We start from the raw sequence: 25,379 nt of genomic DNA on the forward strand, positions 1-25,379 counted from the left end.
AACACCCTTCTGCGCTCCTTCCACTTCCCTTTTTGCCACTGTCCCCTCCCCAGGAGCGCCCTCTGCTCTCACCCGCCTGTTCCGCCTGCAGGCCTCAGCCACGAAGCCTCTTTTCTGGAAGTCACATGCCTGCACCGCGTGCTCTGTGGAGCACGCATACTCTGCACACCACCCGCCAAAGCTCAGGTGCTGTGGAGTCAACTCGTTCTGATGGTGTGTCTCCCCCAGCTGATGGCTGTCCCCACGAGGGAGGGGCTGGGGCGGGGTTGTCATTGTCTCCTGCCCCCGACAGAGGACCTGGCACAGGGTGGGCATGCAACAACTAACTGATGAGCGGGCGATTGGCTCTGTTGGGGCTGGATGGATGCGTGGGCGGGCGGATGGGTGGGCGGGCAGGTAGGGGATGAATGGATGGGTGGATGGTGGATGGGTGGGTCGGGGGATGGGTGGGGGGATGATAGAGCACAAAGGCGCCATGAGGACGTGGGGGGCAGGGTTAGCTGGGGGAGGCTGGTTGGAGGAGTGGGGAGGGCAGCGTTTTGGTGACAGCTGTGATTCCCTGCGCTTTCCCTCGTTGCAGGGCCCCAGACGCAGCACTTCACAGGTGCCCCGCCCCCCCGCCCCCCGCTGATCTCCCGGCAGCCCCTTGGAGAGAGACATCGGCCCCTTTCCTAAGTCCTCTTCATTGGTAACTGTTACTTTAATACAAATTTTAAATACGTAACACTTGCTTGATACATCATTTAAAAGGCGCAGCAAAAAGCCACCTTCCTCAGGGCTGAAGCCCCCCCGCCTGGTGGGGCACAGCCGGCGCTCAATGAGACTTACCGAGGTGACTATTTCCCACGCGAAGAGACCGAGGCCCAGAGAGGTTCGGGAGCTTGCCCAGCGTCTCAGCGTCGGCCACGTCAGGGCGTGTCACCAGGCTCCTGCCCCGCAGAGCCGCCCCCTCGGCTGAGGGGCAGGGGTGGGGTGCAGAGGGCAGGCGCGGGTGACGGGTGCGGGGTCGTAGACCAAGGCTGTGAGGCAGGAAAGTCATGGCTCACCCTGGGGACAGGGAGGAATTTGGCCAGAGAGGAGGGTTGTGCAGAAAACATGCTGAAGCCGCCCTGGCCTGTGTGGCTCCGTGTGTTGGGCGCCATCCCACAAGGCAAAGGGCCGCCGGTTCGACTCCCGGTCAGGGCACGTGCCCGGGCTGCGGGTTCCGCCCAGGTCAGGGTGCATGCAAGAGGCAATTGATTGATATTTCTCTCTTACATCAATGTTTCTCTCCTTCCTCCTTCCGCTCTCTCTAAAAAAATAAGTAAACAAAATCTTAAAGAAAAAAATACTGAGGCTGAAGATCAAGGCCTTGAAGACCAGGCCAAGGAGCAGGCAGTGACCTCTCAGACAGAGGCAAAGGGTGGATGTGGTCTTTGGGGCGTTGGGGCGCAGGAGGCCAGGGCAAGATGAGAGAGCCACACGGAACTGGGCCAGCCACGCTCTCCGCTCTCAGACGGCTGGGGTGCCGGCCCCTGCTTCCGGCTGCCCGCCTGTGCCACCTCCTGGCCTGCGGAAAGCACGGGTCCCCCGCTCACCCGCCGCAGGGCTGCTCCCTGCGGGCACTGGGCGGGGGGCTTCACCCCAGAGCTCTGCGCCATCCGCCCTCGGGGTGCGCTCTGCCAGGGGACCCTGGGCGGTGGCGAGGAAGGGACTGAGCACTAAGGAGCATCGAGTCTCATGGTGGGAAGTTTGTTCCCTTTTCAATTATCCGTCAATCCTGAACGAGCTGAGATCCAGTCTAATGCATTGTCTTCTTTCAAACAAGAGCAGCCCTCCGGTTCAGGGCCTCGAAGGGCAGCGGAATGTAGCAATAGTTTCAGAGTATTACTTTTTCACTGCATTCATTGCTACTGTCATCTCCTACTCAGTCCAAGGGACACTGTGTTTCAGTTCATATTAGGTTGGTGATAAGCATCTGAAATGCCCAAATCACAGTGGCTTCTATGAGAAATTATTTCTTTCACCCAAATGCCGTCCTGAGGTAAGCCTTCCAAGGGCTGCTAGAGGATCCACGATCTAGGCTCCTTCTAGCTTGTTGCTGTATCCCGCATGGTCCAATAGGCTGCCAGTGCTCTGGCTATCATGCTTGCATTCCAGTTGAAAGGAAGGAAGGAGATGCTGAAGAGCACATTGCCCTCCCTTTAAGAAAACCTCTAGGAAGTTCCAAGTGGCCCTTCGACTCACAGGCAGAACGTCTTCGAATGGCCACCCCAGGCTGCAAGGGAGGTTGGGAATCAGCTGAGCGATGGAGGCAGGGTCCCTGGAGGAAGCTTATTGCAGGAGAGTGACAGAAAGGGTCTGAGCCCGGCGGGGGGGCTGGGAGGACGACGTGCCGGGGTGAGGTGAAAGCAGGTGGGCCACCTGCCTGTCGAGAAGGACCCAGGGACAGGGACGGGACGGGTCCCCGGAAAGCTCGCCAGGCCCGGTGAGGAGGGTCCTGCCGCTTCTGTTTGCTTTGGGGCAGCAGTGGGTGGGGGGCGGCGGTGGTGCTGCCATGGGGTTTAAGAATCAGAAAGACTTGGAACACAGGTGGTGAAGTTCAGGCGGGAGAGGTCAGAGGTCACGAGGTCAGAGGCCGCTGAGAAGAACCAAGAGGGGAGCTAAGCCCAGCCCGCAGGGGACCCTGAACTGAGCATGTGGACGAAGCCCCGACCAGGGCACGGGGTGAGGGCTCACGAGCCCGGCGCTCGCGCCGTCCGGGCTGTCTGACCGCATCCTCACACCGCCGCAAACCCGCCGCCCGCCTGTCCCCGCCGGACAGCCAGTGGAAGCTGCTCCCCGTGGTCTCGGGCTCGTGGACAGAAGAGCAGACGCACACAGGGTCCACGGCCACCCGCGCTGCGCCTGGCACCCAGCACAGCGCCTGGCCCAGGAAGGGCGGTCCTGAAGGATGAGCAATGGGTGAGTGAATGAGCGAATGAATGGATGGAAGGGCCATCGTCTCCGTCGCCAACGCCCTCCAGCAAGAGCCCCGAGGCCCCGGCCACCCCTTCCTCCGCAGGCAGCTCCTGGTGGGGAGCGGTTGATTTTCCCAAAATAAAAGGGTGTGGGGACCGGAAGCGTGGCTCCGGGCCCCGCCCTGGCGACTCTGGGCAGGAAGCCAGCAGGCGGGCTCATTTCCAGCGTGGCCACGCTCCCAGCAGAGTATTTCTGGAGCACCATGACCCTTATTGTAGCGGGCGGGGTCGCGCTGCGCGGGGCAGAGACGCCTGGCCATTTGTGGGGCTGACTGCCTGCCCGGCAAGGGATGGGGCGGCCTTCCTGGGAGCCCCTGAGGGTCAGGATGCCGGCTGGCATGGGCTTCTCCCTGCACCCCAAGCTGGGCCACTTTCTGGGCCTGCCGGGCCTGTCCGAGAGCTAGAAGGTCCCGCAGGGCAGGCCGGCTCTGCAGCCTGAAAGCTTCGCCCTCCCGCCTCCTGCTGCGAGGCGCCCCCCAATCCCCAACCTCCGCTGCACCTCTCCCTCCTCACCTGTCAAAAGGGGGAAACTACCTCTTTTAACTGCAGTTCCAGATTCCCCTGAGGCTAAGATGGGAGGCGAGCCCTCAGAGCGCTTAAAAAAACTGCAACCTTTAAAGACACAACACGTTTCCCTTGTATCTCAGTCTGAAAGTTCAAATACAACTCTCAGGGATCTAGCTGTTGTTTTGTTTTCTCATTTTCCCATGCACAAGCGCCAGCGCTAGATCTCTAATAAAATGAGCCGCACATTTAGTCATGTCCTTGGCCTGCTTCACATCTGCTGCCGACCCCTTTGTCTAGAAGATAAAATCCAGGCCTCCCCTCTACCTCCAGGCGGCAAGTGCTTGCGGGGACCCACCTGGACCCGCCCCGCTCTTCTGCTTCCTGCCCCCGCAGCAAGCCCTGCGCTTCCGCGCCTCTTGGCCTCGGCGCCTGCTGTTTTCCGTGCTTGAACCGCTTGCCTTCTGGCGAACTCCTACTTATCCTATGAAACCCGACTCCAAAGGCCCTTCTCTGCACTTCTCTGAAGCGCAGTCAGGTGCCCCGATACAGCATGGGCCTTGCAGTTGGAGGCTCATTTCCTGCCCGGCAAGGGATGGGGCGGCCTTCCTGGGAGCCCCTGAGGGTCAGGATGCCGGCTGGCATGGGCTTCCCGTCCTCGCCCCACCTGGTGATCTGATACATGACTTCGGCTCCCAGGACTCCAGTTTCTTCACCTGTCGTTACCTGGAGCTCCTGAATGTCAGGTACCACAAGGTGTTCCTCCCAAGTCCCCTCCTTCCTCCCCATGCCCAAGGCAGTTACTGTCCCCTGAAAGTAACACATCAGCAACTAACTTCCTGGTGCTTCAAGTTCTGCACTTTGTCCCAGGGCAGCCCGGGGAGAGGGCGGGGCTCCCCCCTTTACTCACAGGAAACGCAGGGGTGGGGGCCCCACACCAGCGGGCCGGGCCCATTCCTCCTGTGGGACCCTGCACTGGGCGCAGCACAAGGGCCCAGCTGCGGGGACTCGGTGGGTGTCAGAGGCAGCCGAGGTCACCCTCCTCAGGAGGCTGCGAGCGCCCGCCCCCGCCTTCTCCCCAAGCCAGCGGGGGCCGGGGCTGGGAGAAAGGGAGGGGAATCACGCTCCCGTTTGTTTTACAAATTGGATGACAGAACCTCTCAGATTAACCAGAAAACAAAACAAAACCCAAAAACCCAAATCTGTCACTCACGTCATTCCCAGCCTGGGGGAGGGCCGGCCTGAAAGGCAGGGCTCAGCCCTGGGCGCCCAGCTGGGCCGCCAAAGCCACCGCGGCCTCCCAGCCTGCCCGGGACACACGCCCGCAGGCTCCCCCCGGAGCTTTGAGGTCCGCCGGCTCTCTGGGCCAGAACCCCACGGGACCACCAGGAGACTCAGGCCGTTGACCCGCTCCGGTCCGTGGCCTGGGCTCCCAGTCCAGGTCGCTCAGCCGGTCCGGAGCAGGCCAGGTCAGAGCCGGGCAGGCGTGCCCTTCCCGGCCGGCGCGGGAACAGCCAGCCTGTGCTGGCGGCGGCGGGGCGCTCCCAGGGCTCCACCCAGAACTGTCTGGGGTGGGCCTCGGGCTTCTGCGCTTTGAGCGCATTTGCAGAAGGGCCTACACTGGGGGCAGGTGCCCCTGCCCTCCGCTCCCTGGCCAGCTTGCACTCCAGCCCCGCGGGCACCCCTCTGTGCCCGCTGGACCCCCCCACTCAGTGCCATCAGAGCCGAGCGTCCCTGTGTGGGCTGCCCCCGCCCACAGCAACCCCTGGGGCCCCTTCCCAGGACGCCCTCCCCCTCCCTGAACCTCCCCGCACCCGGCCCCTCGCTCTCGCCCTGTTACGCATGCCTGGCCCCCCACGTCCTGCGGTCCGCCCCTGCCCCTCCCTCCGCCCCTGCGCGCTGTCCCACGCATCCCGCGCCCCCTCCCGCGCCCCCACCTGCCCGTTCCAGTAGCCCCGAGCCCAGCCGGCTCCTCGTCCGCTTTCCGGTTCCCACTGGCACCCCTCCGGCCCCTCTGAAGCCAGAGTGGCACCTGGAAGCTGCAAATCTGATCACCCTGCCCCGCAGCTGCACCCTGCGGGGTCTCCCCCTCGCTCGTGGGACAAAATCAAACTCACAGCAGGTTCTACCTACAAAACACCAACCAAACGCAAAGCAGAGCAAAGGTCGGAGTGGTTGACGACGCAGCAAAGCAGGTGGTTAAGGGACAGTGGACCACTCACGGGCTCCGGGAGGGCAAGTGCCTCAAGACTCTGCAGAGCTGCTCCAGGGAACCTCGCAGCCGGTCCTGCCCCCTAGTGCCCACCGGCCCGGGGAAGTGGGGTGGCCCGAGCACTGGGCAGGGTGGGCGCCTCTGCCCTGCGTGGCGAGGGCTCTAGGCAGGAATGTCTCAGGCGTGTGTCACATGAGCACGGGACAGGGAGCCCGCAGGCAGAGCGAGCTGGTGCGGTCACTCGGTGATGTGGGTCTCTGGGCTCTGCTGTCAGCTACACAAATGTCACTGTGATGGTGGGATAGCCCCAGGGACGAAAGAGGCTGATGCGTCCTCACTTGCGTGCTCACCCTCTGCTTGTGAGCGACTCGCAGAGTCCTCATGGCGTCCTGGGAGGGCGGCGTGAGGACAGTCCGTTTTGTAGATAAGCTCATTTGCCTGCCATCGCAGAGCTGCTAAGTGGCTGGGCTGGGCTTCGAACCTAGGCGGTTTGCTCCGGAGCTAGCCATGCCGCGGGGCTGCGGTTCACGGGGTCTCTAGCAGACCTGCCTTGTTCATTGTTGCCCCTGCCTCCACAGGGTCCCCCCGCCCCGCCCCCATCTCGCTGGCTACTTCAGGTTTGGTCCCCGCCTTGCCAATCCCTGCGCATGGATCTCTTCCTCCCCGCGGCCTTTGGCGGATGGTCCGGGCTGCAGACACCGTCAGTGGGGCCAGGGGACAGAGGAGTCTCCTTACATCAAAAACTTGGCCAAGGCCTGCTGGCCAGGCCTGGAGCGCGTGCCCCTCAGGGCGACCCTCGGGGCTGGCTCCTCAGGGCCTCCGCGGAGCCTCCGAAGGTCTCCGGGAACGAACACGTGGGAGCTCACACCCGGCGAGCTGCACGGAGTGTAGGCGGGCCCTGTGAAGGAGGCTGCCGCTCAGGAATAATTCAAATGACCACATTCAGTGACCTTTACCACGGACCAGCCGCTCACCAGGCCTCGCCTCAGCAACCCGGGGCGAGGGGGGCTCCTGTCAGGCGAGAAAGGGGGCCGGGGAGGTGGGGCTCCACTGTGGGGTCACCCAGCTCGAGGGAGGCGAAGCGGGCGGCCCCAGGCTGGGCCCTTTGCTAGCAACCTACTGGATGAATGTATGCGCGGGTGCCTGGGTGGGTGGATGTAGGATGGACGTGCATGGGCGGTTGGTGGGGTGGATGGATGGGCGGATGGATGGATGGCGGAGGAGCGGAGCACACAGCTCAGACCCCCCAGAGTAAAGAGGTGTGTGTTCGTGGGTTTGCGGCGCCCACCTGGCCTGGGAAAGGGCCCTCCCCTGGATCCCTGACTGGACCGCTGGGACCACAAGGTGGGAAGAGCCAATTCTGGGTCTCGGTCACCATGGGGAGCGCCGGCTCCCTGGGGCACTGGGCACTGGTCGGCGGGGGCCTGCCTGCGCCCACCCCGGTGGGAGCTCTCACAGCCCGACCACCCCAAGGCCGACAAAAGCAAAGCGCGCTGGGGAACCCGAACCCCCCGGATGATGCTTCTTGCCTGCCCCCAACACCCTGGACAACTGGGCCTGGCCCTTTACTGCTGCTTGTTTATTCATCTGCTCAGCAGATGCAGTTAAATCTTTACCTGCAGACCTGCCGGACAGCGCCCGCAGCAGCAGCGGAGAGGAAGCGGTAGGCGGCGGGGCCCCGGGACCTGGGCCTGGCCGGGCAGGACCAGGGCAGGAGGGGGCCTGAGGGTGGCAGTGGGGGTCCGGCAGAGCCGCCGCCGGACCGTGGGTGGGAGGGGAGGAAACAGCGTGGGGGGAAGGCTGGGCACCCGTCCTGGGAATCGTGCTGCTGCAGCCCAGGGTTGACCCCGAGGCCAGGGTGCCCTTGCAGACAGGTTCCTCCCACGGGAAACCCCTTTGGACTTTGATAAACATAAGGCCAGACAGAGGCTTATGCTTTTAACCCCAATAAATTACAAACCATCAATAAAATTACCAATTAGAGAGATGCCTAAAAAAGGAATGCAATTTATTCTTTTAAAAGATTTTATTTCTTATTAGAAAGAGAAGGGAGGCAGAGAGGGAGAGAGTATCAATGTGTGATTGACTCTCATGTGCCCCTAACTGGGGACCTGGCCTGCAATCCAGGCCTGTGTCCTGACTGGGAATCGAACCAGAGAATCCATGAGGCAATACCACTAGGGCAAAATGAACACAATTTAGACTAATAATGCAATTAAGTGGTTAATTTAGTGTGGGGTGATTTCTTAATTGTTGTAAAATATACATATGGGTTGGCCAAAAAGTCCATTTAATTTGTCTGTATAGTAAATGACACATTTCTAATTTTCACCAATAATGTCACTGATTTGGATATTTTATGTTGGCTTTATCCTGTGTGGGAGAACGTTGATTGTTCTCTATTAATGTCTTGATCTCCCCAACTGTGGAACATTGTCTAGCGAGAAATCTCCAGCACGAAACTGTGCAAATCACTTAGGAAAAAGATTTACTTTTAGAGTGGGAGGGAGGAAGAAACATCAATGTCTGAGAGATGATAGGTTGTCTTGCCCCCAACTGGGGACCTGGCCTGCCACTCAGGAATGCGCCCTGACCGGGAACTGAACTAGTAGCCTCTCTGGTCACAGGCCAGGGCTCAGCCCACTGAGCCGCACCAGGCAGTGTGTGTGACTTGTGCCAGTGTCTTCACTTAGACTTAAAAACCGAGGGCTTCTTTGATTAAAACAGATTTCAACGGCAAATTCTGCCTGTGTAAGTTCTGCCTCTGTATCTGCACCCAGAGGGATACCAGGCATTTTCTCGGGAGTGTATGTGGCTCCGGCATGCCCGCCTGCCCAGTTCCAGACACAAGGCACAGAGCAAGGCTGTGTTACACGCAGTCAGCATGACTCACAATAGTCATCAGGGAAATAAAAGCCTGAAACGGAAAGCTGTATGGAGAGCCCGTGGCTCTAGGAGTCTAGTGAGGGGTCTGCACAGGTAGGGACCGGAGGGCAGGTGGGAAGGGTGGGAGGGGCAGGGAAGAACAGGGCCCTGAGTTGCCGAGAGGGGGTGAGGCTTACGGGGGCGGACGGGGGAGCAGGGGCAGGGCGGTGTTAGACAGGGCGGGCAGATGCTACTGAGGTAGTTTTATCCAGAGGAGCTGCACCTTTGTATACAGGACAGTTAGCGCCAGGCAAGAGGCGGCCCAGGGCTGCACCTTGTGTGAGAAAGTAGGCAGTGGTCCCAGGGGTGGGCCGGGCGGGGGGCAGGGGTGTGTGTATGTGTGCGCACACATCCTGTAGGTTTGCGGCAGGCACAGTAGCGGTCCCCACAGTGCCACGTCCTAGCCCCCAGCACCTGTGTGCTTCAGGAAAGAGGTGGGCAGAGCCAGGGGGCTGCTTCCTTAGGTGCCCAGAGAGGAGGGCTCTGGGTGCTCGGAGGGTGTGCATGGGAGTGGCTAAGGGGGGCAGACCGGAGCGTTTGTGCAGAATGGCCGGAAGCGCCCCACGCCCCGGGCTGAGCGCGGCCACAGAGGTGCACCGTGGGTGTGGCGAGCTGGGCCTCAGCGAGGGCCAGGAGGGCCATCTGCAGGTGAGGGGCGTGGGGAGAAAATGGAACAGACGAGGGCTCCCACGAGGGGTTAGGGCCCCGCAGGCAGGGCGATGGGCAGAGCCTGCCTGCGTCTGGACGGCAGGGCGGCTGTGGCGGGGGCGGCCGTGACGCCGGGGCACCTGGGAGCAGGTGGGCAGAAGTGGAGGCAGCCGGGCCTTTGCGCCAGGAGACGCCTGACCAAATCCCTCTCCGCTGGCCTGAAGTCTGCCAAACTTCTCTCTGCAGGCTTCTCTCTTAGAGGAAAAAGGTTAAGAGCAAATGTGGTTCTTGACTCGTTTCAAGTAAACCTTTCAGCTCGCGGGCCCCTTCAGCAGGCTCCGTCCGGCCTCCCAGTGAGCTGCCGTGGCTTGTTTAAGGCACCTGAGAAGAGAGTTGCTCCAGACTTGGGGAAGCGCTTAGTATTTCTGGAAGCCGCTGCGCATGGACACGCACCGTGCGGCCCTGGGTCAGACCAGGAAGCCCGCCCGCTCTCCAGGACACGCCGGCCGACAGTCCAGGGCAGCAGAGATGCCGTGGCATGTGGGAAACACAGACCAGCAACCCCGTCCTCAAGAAACAGTCATCTTAGGTGTGCACTGCATTCCTATCTACTTCTGCTGTCTATTTGTGCTTTTTCTACAGTGTTTTCGCGAGCGTTTCCTGGTTTTACAAAGCTGGGGACACGCTGTCCCCCCAGCCCCCCGCTCAGCTGGGCCTCCCAGCCTGGCCCAGCGGCAGTCACAGGGAAGCCCCCCAACCACGGGAGGGGGCCGGCCGAACAGGCACAGGTTTCTCTCTGGCTCCCGTGTTTGGGGGACAGTTTCTTGGGCCAGCTCACCCCGCCCGACGGCTCTGACTCGGTGGCCCGCAGCAGCCTGGGCTGGTCCCCGGCCCCTCGAGGCCCCATGGCACAGGCGGAAGGCACGTTCTGACCCATCGCCTTTCCTGGATCTTGCAGTTCAAGATCCCAGCTTTGTCCAGGTGGGATTAGGTCACATGGTGGGTGATGGGCAGCTGCTCCAGAGCTTGGACGCCATCTCCCGCATGCCAGGGACAGGCACTGCACCCAGGGAGTCCTGGGGTGGCGGTGCCGGCTGATGGACCGCCAGAGCAAGCCGGCGGCAGAGCTGGGGACCGAGCCCTGGGCAGGAACCACGTGTCACCACAGCCTCTGTTGGAGCGCCTGGTGCCCCAGCTCACCTCTAGGTCTTTGCAGCACCAGCTCACGGAAGGCACCTGGTCAACACCGGGGAAGGAACCGGGCCTGGACTGTGCAGAGGCCTCAGTCCCTGGAGAAGAGCAGCGGGGTCAGGAGGAGGCAGTCGAGGCCGGCGTGTCCGAGTCCCACGCCATGAGGGACACAGTGCCACTGCTGCTCTCGTTCTGGTGCCGGAGGCTGCGGGCCTGCTGATCCTCCTCGATGAGATCTGCCACCAGGTTCAGGCGGCAGGCCCGGAGCGCCTGCACCAGGTGGGACACCGCCGCGTGCTCCGGCGCCATGTTCTTCCAGACTCTGAGCAACTCCCGCACCTGCTCCGTCAGGTTCCGGGGATACTTCACCTCGATGGCATCAATCTTGGAGTCGGACACTTTAAGCTGGCGTGCCAGTCTTCTCCAGTCCTTCCCCACGTGATCACATATGATGTCGAATGCTGCATAGAAGTCTAGGGGAAGAAAGGACAAAGTGTTTCGCCTGGGGTTTGGGGGGCCTCTCAGGAGACAGGTGACCCAAGAGCTGGCTCACAAGAGGTCCTCTTGCAAAGGCTGAAGCCACCCAGGAACAGAAGGGCTGGGTGGTAAGAGAAGGCCCAACAGTGGCCTCTAATTTTACCCTAGCCAACCCCACCCCAAAGCACTACCCAAGAGGTGTGACCTGCTGACACCTTGAGGGCTGGGGTGGGCTGCAGTGGCGCCACCTGTTTAGAACGGGGGAAACTGAGGGAGGGGCTGGGACTTGCCAGGAAGGGAACGGGGTTGCTCCTCTATCCTGAACAATGGCCCCGAAAAGGATACGTCCACATCAGATCCCTGGAACCACGAGTGTTATTTAGAAAAAGAACTTTGCAGATGTAAACAAGCTGAGGATCTCGAGAAGAGAGCACCCTGGGTCACACAGGTGGGCCCTAAACCCAGTGATGAGTGTCCTGATAGGACAGAGGTCACATGACCACGGAGGCAGAGACTGAAGGGATGCGGCCACAGCCCTGGACACCTGGAGCCCTAGAAGCTGGACGAGGCCAGAAGGACACCACCCCCAGAGCCTTTGGCAGGAATGTAGCCCCGTGACCCTCGATTTCTGACTTTGGCTCCCGACCAGTCATGAGAGAGTCCGTTTCTGTGGCTTTAGGCCACCAAGTGTGCGGTGGTTTGCATGGCAGCCCTGGAAACCTGACCTGCGCCCCAATTCTCATTTGGGAAGCTCCCCTGACGGACTGCCAGTCTTCAGTCCCTGCTACTCCGCCCTCACCTGCTGAGGCCACTGCTGAGCTCAGCGAGCTGGGAACTACAGACCCTCACAGGCTGGAACGGGGAGAGAGGCGAGCGGAAGGGCAGAAAGGGTGCTTGGACAGCTCCCGCCTACCCACGTCTCCAGCTATGGGCCACCGAGACGCTACTGGCCGGGGGGCTGTGCCCAGCCTTGAGCCCTGGCGGCCCTGGGAGGTGGTCATTTGTGTTGCTACGACTGTTTGTACAGATGGGGAAACAGCACAGAGAAGGTCAGTGGTTTTCCTGAGGTCACACAGCCAGATGATGGCGGAGCCAGGGTGCAAAACCCCGGCAGTCCCGTGCCCCAGCCTACTCTTAATCGACCATTCTGCTAATCGCCTCCTGTGAGAGCAACACAGAACCGCCCGGTATCACCCCCTATCCCTGCTCTTAACCTTCCCGTGCGCTTCCCTCCAACGCACAGTCACTGCGTAAACAAAAACCAGACACACGCGTACCTCTAAACTGGCACCGGTATCATGCAGACTCCCTTCCAGCGTGTCAGGTAAGCACTCCCCAATGGAACAGCCTTGAAAATGTAATGTCCTACGTTCCCTTTGGCTCGTGTGCTTTCAGGCAGAGCTGCGCTCTCAGCCTGCTGCCAATCAGCACCAGTTCTCATGCAGTGACACCATGGTGTCACATTTACATCCTTTTTGAGCTTGGTGACCAAATGACCAATTCCAGGCCGCAGCCTGTAGCCTGTGAGGGTTGCCCCCAAAGCACCCCCTCCTCCAGGTTCTGAGAACATGGCTAGTGACCGAGAAACCCTGCTGAACTCGGGTCGCACTTTTACTCCTGGAAGCTGCTGCAAGCCGCAGGTGCAGGCGGCAGAGGGGGTGCGTGACGGCTGTCAGTGCAGGAAGCGACCACAGGACGTCCCTGCTCAGAGGGGCGGTCTCCTGCCTAACACCGCCCACCCGGACGCCACAGTGCCCCGCTGCAACCCTAGCTGCAACCCTAGCTCCGTTAGTGATTGGTTATGCAAGTCACTAAACATCCCTTTGAGTCAGTCCTCTCGTTTCTAAAAGAGGAAAAATGACAAAAGATAGTATTTAATGAATGCGGTTATTGCGAAAACTACATTTGTACCGTGCTTAGAACAGTAACAGCAGGCCATAAACCCGCGGTATCGTCGTCGTTCACCGTTATCGTTACTTCCCGTGGCGGCGGCAAAGGGCGCCAGGTGGGCGCTCCGAGGCAGCAGGCAGGTGCCGGCAGCAGCACAGGGTCACGCCACTCTTGCCCACCCAGAGGTTAGCAACGCCTTTCTTTTCCGTGTACTTTCTAATTTACTTAGACGGAGTGGCGTGGCGGAGAAACGCCGGGTCTGTAACCTGGCCTGAGCTCACTGTTCCAGGTTTGGTTCTCCCACGGGTCATCGGTCTCCCAGGGTTGTTGAAAACAAACACGAACTCAAAGTTGGCAACAGTTCGGTGCCTGGCAGACTCCCAACCAGGACTGCTGGGCAAACTGGCTCCCCCTCCCCCGGCCCGACCCGTGTTCCCCTGCCACTCTCGTCCCCCCCGTCCCGGTCCCAGTCCCCCGTCCCCCGTCCCGCGCCCACCTTGCTCTTCAGGCCCCGCCCTGTCCACCGCGCCCGCCTGAAAGTCGTCCAGGAGCCGCAACAGGTCCTGGCGCCGCAGGGAGGAGAGCAGCTCGCGCAGGAGCTCGGGGTGCTCGCGGTCCAGCTCGTTCTGCTCGAGCAGCAAGGAGAAGAGGTCGACGCCGCTCTCCACGCGCTCCAGCTTCCTCTTGCCCAGGCGGCCCTGGCAAAGGAACTTGAGGTCGGCCAGCTCGCTGCTCGACAGGCCGGTGGACACCGAGTGCAGCAGCACCAGAAACGGGTCCATGGCGGCGGGCGACGGCGGCCAGCGGGCGGGCGCAGCGCGAACCCGGCCCTCCTCGCGCTCCACGGCCCCAGGCCGCCAGCCCAGCCCAGCTGGCTTCAACCCGTCGCCCGCTCCCAGCCCTGCGCCCCAAAGACTGCCCGGGTTCCCTCTTCACAAGCCCTTCCTGCCCACCACCGGAAGTCCACCACGAGCCTGCGCATCCGGAGCCTCGCGAGAACTCCGGGACCCACGCATGCGCTCGGAGCCTGACCGCAGCCATTTCCGCCTGGAAGGCGCGGAGCCGCCGCTAGGGGGCGCCCCAGACAGGGTACGGGCGCGGAGTTGGGACGGCCTCTGCGGCTGCGCCTTTCGGATCCTCTCTCCCTGCGGCTGGGAATGTGGAGGCCGGGAGAACGCCGGCGCGGGCTGGCTGGCTGGGCGGGACAAAGTTTTCCGGGAAGTGCGGCAGCAAGAGTGCTGATAATAAATGCATTCATTTATGAACATTTGTGACGATTCCTGTCCTTTAGTGCCCCTGGACACGTGGTCGGAAAAGATTACTCAGGTTTATTTAGGCGTTCAAGTTTAATTGATCATTGATTTTTAAAGTCGTAATTGATTTTCAAAGTGTAGCTTTGAATCCTTTTTAGCGTTGACTGAGCGCTTAGTGAGTGCCAGGCAGTAGGTACTGGGGACAAATTCGGGAAGTCCCCGCCTACCAGAGTTTGGTGTAGTCATCAGTACACCAGCTTCCGAAAGAGATACGGTGCAGGGTGCCCAGGGTGCCCGAAAATCAGCCCAGCCGGGGCCCAGAGGGGCGGGGCGGGGCGGGGGCGGGGGCAGGGGCAGGGGCTGAGGGGCTCGTTGGACAGGTGTGAGGGGGAGCCTGTGTGCTGGGCAGGGCACAGCGAGAGCAGGGCAAAGGCACAGAGGGCCGAGTTTCCAGAAGCAGCAGGGGGCCCAGTGGGTCTTCAGGTAGGGACGCTGGGGCGGGGGCGGGGGCGGGGGTGGGGGTGGGGGTGGGGGGTAGGGGGGTGGGAGGAGGGGGCCAGATTAGGAGGTGCTCTCACAGGCCAGGGTGGAGCCCCTGCGGAGGAAGAGCAAAGGCATCTGAGGTACCTTAAAATATACGTATATATTTAACTGAGAGCTAACTCATACCCTATATAACTCACCCTTTTAAAATGCATAATGCACTGGTTTTTAGTATCTTCATAGAGTTGTCCAACCTTGCCATTAACTAATTTTAGAACACTTTTGTTACCCCAAGTAGGAACCTGGTACCCATTAGCAGTCACTTCCTTCCTCCTCCTTCCCCAGCCCCTGGCAACTGCTAACTCACTTCCTGCCTCTTTGAATTCGACTGTCCTGGACATTTCACAGAACTGGAACCATACACCCTGCGGCCGCTGAGCTGGTTTCCTTCATTGAGCAGAAGGCCTCCGAGGTCCACCCGCAACGTGTCAGGTGGCAGGTGGCAGGGCTGTGTTCCCGTTCATGGGCCGACAGTCCCCCCTCGTCCGGATGCACCACATTTGCTCACGGGTCAGCAGCCGATGGACATGTCGGTTGTTCCCATGTGTTGGTCGTTAAACATAGCGCTGCTGTGCACTCTTGAGTAACACGGTGCAGGACTCGCTGCGCCTGGGGAGAGAACCCGCAGGACCTCACGCTAGTCCTGGTGAGGGAGGAGGGCGCCTGGACCGAGCGCAGCCGCGGGGACGAGGAAGGTGCAGTGTCCCTCTGCCCGGGGTGGGCACAGACGAGAGGAACGGGGGTGCTGGTGAGGTTTGAGGGATGGAGCGCGCCCGGGCTGACCTGGGGAAGGTGCGGGCGGGTGGGTTTGGGGGAGGACCTGTTCGGGATGCTGACCGGATGTGGGGAGGCACAGGATGAGGGTTTGGCGCAGAGATCTGGGTGGAGATGTGCACTGGGGAGCACCCTGCAGACAGATGGCGTGTGTGATGGATCATTTCGGGTCAACCTGACGGAGTGAAGGGCTGGCCTGAGAGCTGGTAAGACATATCTCTGGGTGTGTCTGAGAGGGTGTTTGGGGAAGAGATTGGCATTTGACCCGGTAGACTGAGCCAAGCCGACGCCCACCCCGCAGTGTGGGCGGGCATCATCCTACCTGTTGAGGGTCCCAGGAGAACAGGCTGCGGCGGCAGCAGGGCGCACGCGCTCTCTGGGCTCGGGCTGCCGTCGGCCAATGGCGGTCCTGGCTCTTGGAATTCGGACTCACTGCTCCCCCCCTAATTTCCACACCTTCAGGCGCAGACCAGAAGATACCCCTGGCTTTCCTGGGTCCCCAGCTTGCCGACGGCAGGTGGGGGACTGCCTGGCTCCCAAAGCCGCACAAGCCAATTCCTGTAACAGATCTCCCCGGTCAGGTCTCATATAGCCCATTGGCTCTGTTTTTTGGAGCTCCTGGACGAATGTAGCATTTAGTGTCACGAGGGAGGGAGAGCAGGAAGAAAACAGGACCAGGGACTGAGCCCTGGGGGGGGGGGGGCCCTCCTATGATTTGTCTGCAGAAATGTATGTTCAAGTCCTCTGCCGCCCCCGCCCCGCTCTTTTAAGGTTTTATTTATTTATTTTTAGAGAGGGGGGCAGGGAGGAGAAAGAGAGGGAGAGAAACATCGATGTGCGAGACAAACTTCCATTGGTTTGCCTCCCCCTCTGCCCTGGCTGGGGGCTGAACTGCAACCCAGGCACGGGCCCTGACCGGGAATCGAACCGCGACCTTTTGTTTGCGGGATGACACTTCGACCAGCTGAACCGCGCTGGCCAGGGCCCTCTGCCCATTTTTAACTGGGTTGCTTGTCTTTTTGTTGTTGAGTTGAAGGGGTCCTTTGTTCCGGATATGAGCCCCGTATCAGATACATGACGTGTGAAAATCTCCTCCCATTGTGTGAATGGCCATCTCATGCTGTTGGTTGTGTCCTTTGATGCACGAAAGCTTTACATTTTAAGGCAGTCCAGCATCGGTAATTTTCTTTCATTTCGCATGTGTCTTTACAAAAAGGCAGGAAAGCCACGTTGAGCAGGTTTGGTGGATGCAAACTGGTCTTATTTGGGCAGCTGATCACGGTTTATTTTCCTTTCTTTTTCTCTTTGTATTGTCCCCGTGGCCCCTCCCTCTGTTTTCCTTTTTCCGGTTGTTCCTTTTCCGTTTGTTTTGGTCTCTCTCCCTCAGGACGACTGTGGGCTTTGCTCGGGGGTAGTTTTTCTAAAGGGGAAGTCCCCCCGCTGGGGCCCGGGGGTATATGGTGGCCGGGATAATACCCCTGCCCCCGCAACCGTGTCCGCATCCACATCCCCAGTCCTGGGAAGCGGCTCGTTTCCACGGCAGAAGTGGCTTTGCAGGTGTGATGAAGATGAAGGGTTTCGAGGTGGGGGACTATCCTGGCTTATTCCCGGGTGTGGGAAGGGCTCCCCACCCTTGCCGGCTGGAAGACTGCGGGAGGGGTCTAGCCCTGCCGGCACCTTGATTCCAGGCCAGCGAGGCCTGTGTCAGGCGTCTCACCCACGGAACTAGAAGTTAACAAATGCGTGTTCTTTTAAGTCACTACATTTGTGGTAACTGGCCACGTCAGCAAACAGAAAACCAGGCTGGCCCTCAGGCCGGCCGGGGTTTTTCCGGGTGTTTTCCTCCCCACGTGCAGCTCCCGTGCACAGCCAGCAGAGGGCAGCAGCCACCCACAGGCCATAACAGGGACTGGCCTTGCGGTGGCTGGTGGTCAGCATCATGACAGCGGGTGGGGACCCCGGTTACAGTTGGGGGAAGAGGGGTGACCAGAAGGGAACACCAACGGAGGGTCCCGAGGTGCCACAACATGCTGCTTCTGAGTCCTGGCGACAGAGCGGTGTTTTTTTGTTTTTTTGGTGGAAGTTGACTGTACACTTAAGGCATGTGCAGTTTCCTGTGTGTTACTTCCATAAAAATGGGGGGAGGAGGGTGGATAGGACAAAGGGGAGAGAAAGAACGGGGTGCAGAGAGTAAATAACAGCAGAGCGGAGGAAGCCAGGCCTCAGTCCGACAGGCTGCCTTCCCCCAGGGTCATCCTGGCCGGACCCTGCCATCCGGGAGCCAGGCCGCGATGCCCACGCCGGGCCAGGCCCGGGCCTCAGGGGAAGCTCCTCTGCCCAGCGCTGCGGCGTGCGCAGGGCAGGCTGCTTGCTGTGGGGGCATCTGGGTCAGCGCCGCCCGTGCGCCCCTGACCTCCTGCCCCAACAGCCTGCCAGCTTGACTCCAGGGTCTGCTCAGCCCAAAGGCAGGACGGCTGGGCTGTCCGTCTGCTGCCTGTGGTCCGTGCGCTCATTCACCGATCTAGCCACCCGTCCACTCGTCCAGCCAGGGATCGATCGGACCCCCACCTTTCGGTGTTTGCAACGATGCTCCAACTAACCGAGCCACCTGGCCACCTGGCCGTGTGCGTAAATGACTATCTACGGAGGCTGGGTGCTGCCTCTAGAGTCTTGGCGTGTGCGCTAAGCAGCCTTGTGATGTTGGGCAAGTCAGCTCCCAGGCTCGGACCCTGTCTCCCCATCTTATCAAATGGGGTGGAGGGTCCCCCTGCGAGCCCGCAGGCTTCGGGGAGGGCCCGGGGGACGCGGGGAGAGGGCTCCTGCAGTGCTGGCCCGCTGCCCGCGGTGCCGGACGGACGAAGTGCTTTCTCCGCTGTGGGTGAGCGGCGCGCGGGGAGCTGGCGGTTTCCTGAAGTTTCCTTGGCGTGTGAGCACGAGGGGGCGCCCGAGGCTTGCCGCTGGCCCGCGAGACTCTGGAGGAGGGGCAGCCTGCGCCCCGCCCCCACCCACGCCCCCGCTGAGGCCCGTGTCCCCAGCTGAGCGGGCTGTGCTGCCCGCTGATGTCTGGTGTTCCCACCATCCCTTCTTTCACGAAATGATGTTGATTCGAGGTGGTGGTTTATTTTTTTAAAAGATTTTAATTTTTTAGAGGTGAAGGGAGGGAGAGAAGGGAGAGAAACATCAGCATGTGGTTGTCTCTGGTGTGCTCCTCAACTGGGGACCTGGCCCACCCCCCAGGCCTGTGCCCTGACCGGGAATCGAACCGGTGACCCTTTGGTTTGCAGGCTGGAGCTCGATCCACGGACCCACACCAGCCGGAGCTCTAGGTGGTGGTTTAAAAACGGGTGTCCCCACTTACCCAAGTGAAAACACTGGGAACTCTAGGTTGGCTCGCCAAAGTTTTGGGGGAAGGGTTCGCTCCATGAAATCTCAAGTACTCCTCTGTTGGGTGTGCAGGATCAAGGGTCAGGGTTGGGCTCAAGGAAGAGGCGGCTGAGAAGGTGTGACAACTCCCATCCAACACATGCGTACACACATGCATCGATGTGCAGTCATGGGCAGACACGCATGCGCGCACACAGTGTCAGGAACATGTGGAGTACTTCATGCATCACCCAAGGAAACGGATGCCTGCAGGTCCCTCCTGAATTTGCAGCTCAGCCACGGGGCTTGGGCACAGCGGGGACAGTGGGGACAGCCTCGGGAGCTTCCTAGGGCAAATGCTGGAGTGTTCAGGGAGGAAAATGTCGGGTGTCCGGATTTATCCAGGGGACCTCTAGCCATGCCCCCCGGGTTTGTGCACATTCACTTAAAAAAATAGCTTCCATAAAAGGATTTTTTTGGTAATCACCTAATTTTTAATACAATATTCACATACAAAAACCCCATTTCAAATGGCTTCCTGTACAAGAGAACACAGAAGCAGCAGGTCGCACGGTTGTGGCAGACACCAGAAGACGCCTGTGGGCTTGGAGCAGAGCTGTCTGCTCACAGGCACGCCAGCGTCACGCCAACCACGGGTTCTAGACAAACAGGGCCTGCCTCCTTCCCGCCCTGCGCTGGGCCGTCTTTCTACAGGGCGCCCGAGAAGCTTCGGAGCGGTATTTCAGGCTAGTCTAACAGCCGCCGATTTCGATCGCCCATCTCACCCACAAGACCTGTTTGCACAAGCTTTTAAAATCATAATTGTCCAACAGTGACATTCCTGGAAGTAAAAATATAGAGAAGTGTTACCAAAATAGAAGCCTTTATTAATAAAAATCTTTGGTAGTAACAGGATTTTAAATTCCTCGCAATATTTGGTTAACTAAAAAAAAAAAAAAAAAAAAAAATTCCTTCCACCTTTGAGCTACAGAAAAAAAAAACAAAAAAAAAAAAACAAAAAAAACCCACCCCTCAAATCCACCATAGGATGGAAAAAAAAAAAAGGACTCAATAAATATCCTAGAGCTGTGAATGCGCCCCTGGGGGCCCAAGGCTCCCCGAAACCCTCGTCATCCCCAGCAGTGCCCCCGAGGGACCGCTGCCTGCTGTCCTGTCAGCCTGGCTCTGCCCCACAAGGAAGCCGAACAATAGGGGGGCCAGCTCCCTGGGGTAGGGGGCCAGCGTGGCTGATGGTGGGGACCCCAAACGCGCCGCTCCCACGCCCTCTGATGGCCAAGCCAGGCCGCCTTTCTGACCAGAGGGCCTGACTGACTCCGAGCCTGCAGAGAGGAGGATGGAAGTGGGCTCACATGTCCGACCCGGAGGCAGGCGGGGGCTCTGGGAACCGCCCTCAACTGGCGCGTGCCTCGCCTGCCTCCCGGGCCCCCTCAGCGTCGCGCCGGCGCGCGCCCAGGGCCTCGGAACGCCCCCAGCGCCTGTCGGGCACCAGCCAGGTTCAGCAGGGTGGCTGCCAGACCCTCTGCTCACCTGCCTCCGCAGAGGAGACCCCCGGTTCCCCAGAGCGGCTTCTGCAGAGTGCATCCCTGGCCGCCCGTTCCCGCCCCGTCCCCAGCAATCATCCCGATTAGCCTTGAAACGATAAAAAAATTCCCTGCATAATGGTTTTGTGCAAAAACAAGGGGGGAAAAAATAGAAAAGAAAAAAAAGTTGTCCTATCAGAAGGTGGTCTTCAAGGTTTGCTGCAAACACAGGAAACACAGGAGCCACCGGGCCGGGTGGGGGCGGGCGCCGCCTGCCCGGAGAGGTGTCCGCCGGCCGGGGCGCCGGCCGCTACAGGGCGCCTGCGCGGTACTCGGGGCTGTCCAGGCTGGCTTTGGGGCTGTGGTTGTTGAACGACTCGTCCTTCTCGGGGTCCCTCTCCATCCACGTGTCCAGGAGCTGCTGCTTGCCCTGCTCCTCCCTCATGAACAGCTCCACCATGAGCACCTTCTCCTTGTGGATCTGCTGGCTGATGTCCTTGGGGATGTCCGGGATGACCCAGTCCACGAAGTCGCTCATGAACATGACCAGGTTCTGCGAGGAGAGGCGGGCGTGGCGGTGGGGCGGCGGGCCCAGGGTGTGCTGCAGGCACCGGCCCTCCCGGCCACGGGGCGCGCTGCCCCTCCCCCGCCCCCCAGGGCCCTGGAAGTACCTGGAAGACAATGACGAAGGCCAGCCGCGCTGCCAGGACAGCCCAGAAGTCCTTGGAGATGTCGTACTTGTGCTCTGACCATGGGGGCTCACGGTAATCTTTGTACCTGCAAAAGCCAGTGGGAGCTGGGGTCTCTGAGAGGACCTTGGCGTCCTGCCTGGCGTGCGAGGCTCCTGGGCACCAGGAGGGCCTCAGCCGGGCAGCCAACACCCGGGGAACGGGGAGTCTCTCTCCACGTCGGCGGTGGGGGGGGAGGGGCAGCCAGGAATCCCGTGGGCTGGGCAGGGCCCAAGGGGCCCTATGGGAAAGTGAGGACCCCTGAAGTGTCCTGCAGACGTGGGCTCTGAAAACCCCCAGTGGGTCACACAGAGCAAGCGAGGCCTCCAAGGCTGAAGTGGGGTGGGGTGGGGCTCCCTGGCCCAGCTCCCTGAATCCCAACCCAATGGCCGCTGTCCACACAACTGCAGGTGCGTCCCCCGCAGCCTGGTCTGAAAACCGCCTGTCCAGTTTCTCCCCTCTCTGTGCAGAAACTACTGGAAAAAGCCAGACGTTTTCTCAGCGTGGCCAGTGGAAGCAGTGACTGGCACCCCCCAAATTTCAGGTCTCTCTGTCCCCTCCTTCCTGCATGGAGGACCACAGAGGCCTGGGATGAGAGCCCAAAGTCCTGTCCCCACCTACGCCTGCCCAACTGCTCCCTGAATTCAAGGGGATGCTTGGGTTTAATAGGGCTGACACCTCTCCGCACTGGAAAAGCCACGTGAACCAACCCGTTCGCAGCAGGTGTGCGCTGCAGGGCCCCTCCCCCCCGGGGCTTCCTGAGAAGCTGTGGAGGTGGGGAGACCAGGAAAGGTGGCGCCCAGCTCTGTGGGCACAGCTGCCCTGGCCTGGACCCAGGACCGGCCACCGCCTTGCTCTGTGTCCCCTCGTGCCATTGCCCAGCCTCTCTGGGCCTCTGTTGGCACCTCTTCCCTAACTCACATCATGGGCACTTACTGAGCAGCTACCACATGCTGGGCCCCACCCAGGGTGGGCCCAGCAGGGGACACACAGCCCGGCCCCTCGCCCACGGAGCTTTGCGCCTGGAGTGAGCTGGATGGGAGGCCGAGCTGCCAACTGCAGAGACGGGCCTGGGCTGGGAACACAGGCCCCGGTGCCAGCTGCCAGTGACAAGCAAGTTGCACAAGCTGAGCTCGATGGGAACAGGCAGCCCGTGTTCTCCCAGCGCCAGGAGCACACGCCTCTGCTCTCCCTCCTGCTCCTGGGCTCAGGGCCTGGCGTCAGGAGGCCCCAACGTCTCCGGCTTGCCAGGCAGACTCCTATGCATCCCTCAAAGCCCACTCACGGGCCTGGAGGCCGCCGCCTGTGCTGACCTGTCACGGGCAAGCTGTTGTTCCCCTTGCCTGGCTCTCCTTGGCCGTCTGCCGGCTCCCCCGGGGAGGAGGGGTGGCTGTGGGCGCCCCCGGAGGCCAGGCCTGCTTCAGCACCGGGACAAACGGTGGCCCAGGCAGCAGCCAGCTCTCAGCTCCGCCGCCCCAGACCGCTGGGCGCTGCTCTGCTGGCCGCCAGCTCCTCCAGGAGGGGGTTGACGGTGGGGCGGGGGGTCCCCGCTGGAGCGGTGGTGCTTACACGTCTGCAGCCCGTGAACACGGCCAGAGGACAGGGGCTGGGGGGGCCCTGGCTAAAGGTGGGCTCCTGGGAGCGGGGCGGTCTGGCCCATGGTCCTCCACCTCCATGGCAGTGAAAGCAACAAGATCCTTAAAGCAACGGGGCCTTCGCCCTGTCTCCCTGGCCTCTCCCTGTGTGGCCAGCACACCCCAACCGACGCGGGGGGCGGGGAGCCGCTTCCCTAACCGAGGCCTGCGACCCAGCACCTGACCTTGCAGCCCAAGGCTCACCCTAGAACCGTCAGCACGGCCCCTTCTGAGGGGACTGCTGACTAAAGGACCCTGCACCCCCCGCCTTCTTTATCATGCTTCCTCTGAAACCCACGTTTAGTTAACTGGGGCCAAGCCGGGTGTGTTCTCGGGGCCACCGTTCCCACGACGCAAAGGTGGGGTCCTGACGAGCGGCAGGCTGGGGCTTGGCACTGGGGACACGTGCCTGCGGTGGGACCTCGGAAAGGGACCGCTGGCCCTGTCCCTGGCCCCCGGCTCCCAGGGCTGTGTCCTCCCCCAGGAGACCGGACGGAGAGCAGGAGCGGACCCTCCTGCCATCCCCTGGTCTATGTGCCCGCCTATGTGTACGTTCAACGACGGGGCCCTCCCTGACACGGCACGTGGGCCACCATGACACTGTTCTCTGGGAGCATCTGCCGTTGCCATGAAATCAGCAGCGCCTGCGGAGCCCAGCAGACTCAGTCCTGGGACTTTTGCTGATGACGGGGAAAGAGACATTTTTGCCACTGGGACTGCTGGGCAGAGAAGTGCTGGGGGCCCTTTGTGGGCCCCCCCCCCAAAAAACGGTGCCAGTATGCAGGAAGCCAAACTGGGAGGCAGCACCTGCATGGCGCCTGGATCCAGCCAGGCCTGAAGCTATCACAGGCTTCTTAGTTACAGGGACGGAGAGAGCAGCTCCTACCACCGTACCAGGGATCTTCTGCGGGGCGGGTGGGGGGAGATGGTGCTATTCGGTGACCTCCCCTGAGCGGCGGGGGCCGGAACCCGGTTCTCCCGGCAAGCCAGGGCGCATGGCTCTCCGCCCAGGGCGGCCTTACCTGCAGATGTGCACCTCGTAGCCAAGGTCCAGGGGGTCGTTGGGCGCCGTGCCCTCCTGGAAGTCGCTGACATTGAAAGAGGAGAGGGTGTGGTTGACGAAGCCGTCCATGGTGCCGTTCTTGCTGTACATGTACAGGTACACCAGGCGGGGGATGAAGTCGGACGTGAAGGAGATCACGAATGCCTGGATGGGGACGGTGGGGGACGGTGGGTGAACGCCGTGCGCCCCTCTGCCTGGGGTGGCCACGGGCCGGGCGCCCAGCGAGCGCGTGAACGGTGCGGGCGCTCCTGCCAGCGCCTGCGGCAGCCGTCCTGGCTGTGTGGCCCTGGGCCCGTCTCCCAGCCCCCTGTGCCTCCATCTTCTTGTCCCTCGGGGCTAATAATGATGCCACTGCACGGCCCTCGGGCCTGGCTTTCCCTGCTCGTGGGAGAGGGATGGGGGTGGGGGGCTTTGTCGCTGGAGTTAGGACCCAGCTCCTCCCAGCCCAGGGCCGGCCCTGGGGGCGGCCGGTGTGGGGCATTGTGTGCGCAGGGGCCTGGGGCCCCGGGTGCCGTCTCGCTCTGCCTGTTCGTGGGCAAGCCCCGGGCCTCCCTGCGCCTCGGCTGCCTCACCCGCAACAGCGCCCTGCCCCCGAACGCGGCCTGCGCACTGGCGGGCGGGCGCACTGAAGGGGCTTCGGAGGGCCTGCAACGTTCTGGATGCTCAATAAATGGGAGTGGGCACCAACCCCTGTGGCCGGGCTCGAGGGTCCCCGAGGGTCCCCGCTCCTGGGCCGAGCGTCACATCCTGTGCACCGGGGACCTAGTCCCAGGCCTTCGCTGTGACCCTGATGGCCCAGGAGCCGCCGCCCGCCTGCGTGCGAAGTGTTGGCTCCTGGGGGCCCGGCTCAGCCCATGGGCGGAGGGGGCGTCCCAGAGCATCCTCTGGGCACGCCACAGCTGCCTGGGGGAGTTGAAGCACCTGGCAGGGGCCCGCCAGGCAGAGCAGGGCCCAGGCCCTGGCAGTCGGGGGGACCTCGACAGGAGGCCACAGGGGAGACCGAGGTCCAGTCTCCCGTGACGGAGGGCTGGGACACTCCTGACCTGCAGGTCAGAGGTAGGAGAGGCGGGAGGGGTGGGGGCAGCCATGTTCCCAGCGAGCTAGGTGTGTGGGGGCGGGGGACCGGGGGAGGCAGGCTCCTCCCTTCCCCCTCTGTTTCAGCATTTCCCAAAGTGGAAATTAACTTCTTAAAAAAGAGCGGAATAATTGCCCACGAGGGATCTCTCCATGGCCCGTCTGTCCCTGTCCCTATCTCTTGTTTATTCTCAGGACTCTGGGGAGGGAGGGGGCAGAGGGGGCAAGGCGGGCGTGGTGGAGATGTTGCTCAAGGTGGTAGAAGAAGGCTGAGGGGAATGTTATTCCCACCCAGAGCGCCTCACAGCGTCTCGATACAACCAAGGGACACTTCTAAAGAGGAGACGCTCCTGCTGGCCCGCGGCCGCTCGCAGGCTGGAGGCAGGGGCCTGCCCAGCGCCCTGCAAGGGGGACCCGCCGCCCGGCCGCCGAGCCGGCGCTCCGTCGGCCCGAAGCCACTTACGTTGATGATGACGGCGAGCTTCCCGACGCCTCTGAGGATGTTGTACCAGATGCCTGGGGGGACAGAGACACAGCGTCGAAGGCCTTCCCACCCTGCT

General features: G+C 61.4%; 2 protein-coding genes across 4 annotated transcripts in view; both read right to left on the reverse strand.

The window, feature by feature from the left end:
- Positions 1-7,756: 7,756 nt before the first annotated feature.
- On the reverse strand, positions 7,757-13,797 carry FADD (Fas associated via death domain). The gene is made up of 2 exons (XM_054570763.1): positions 13,343-13,797; positions 7,757-10,952 (listed from the first exon to the last, which is right to left on the reverse strand). Exons 1-2 carry the CDS (start codon positions 13,626-13,628, stop codon positions 10,597-10,599), a joined length of 642 nt encoding a protein of 213 aa, XP_054426738.1. The 5' UTR covers positions 13,629-13,797; the 3' UTR covers positions 7,757-10,596.
- A 6,623-nt stretch (positions 13,798-20,420) lies between these two features.
- Positions 20,421-25,379, reverse strand: part of ANO1 (anoctamin 1) — a 70,310-nt gene continuing 65,351 nt past the window's right edge. For all 3 annotated transcript variants that reach the window (XM_054570505.1, XM_054570508.1, XM_054570506.1), the window contains 4 exons: positions 25,283-25,335; positions 23,705-23,889; positions 20,992-21,097; positions 20,421-20,873 (listed from right to left, as the gene is read on the reverse strand). In XM_054570505.1, coding sequence (XP_054426480.1) covers positions 20,631-20,873; positions 20,992-21,097; positions 23,705-23,889; positions 25,283-25,335 — 587 coding nt within the window. In that variant the 3' untranslated portion in view covers positions 20,421-20,630. The remainder of the gene's footprint in view (positions 20,874-20,991; positions 21,098-23,704; positions 23,890-25,282; positions 25,336-25,379) is intronic.

This window comes from Pteronotus mesoamericanus, unplaced genomic scaffold (genome assembly GCF_021234165.1).
Source record: "Pteronotus mesoamericanus isolate MK-2021 breed Mesoamerican mustached bat unplaced genomic scaffold, CSHL_Meso_final contig_214, whole genome shotgun sequence".
In the NCBI taxonomy this organism is placed as follows: Eukaryota; Metazoa; Chordata; class Mammalia; order Chiroptera; family Mormoopidae; genus Pteronotus; species Pteronotus mesoamericanus.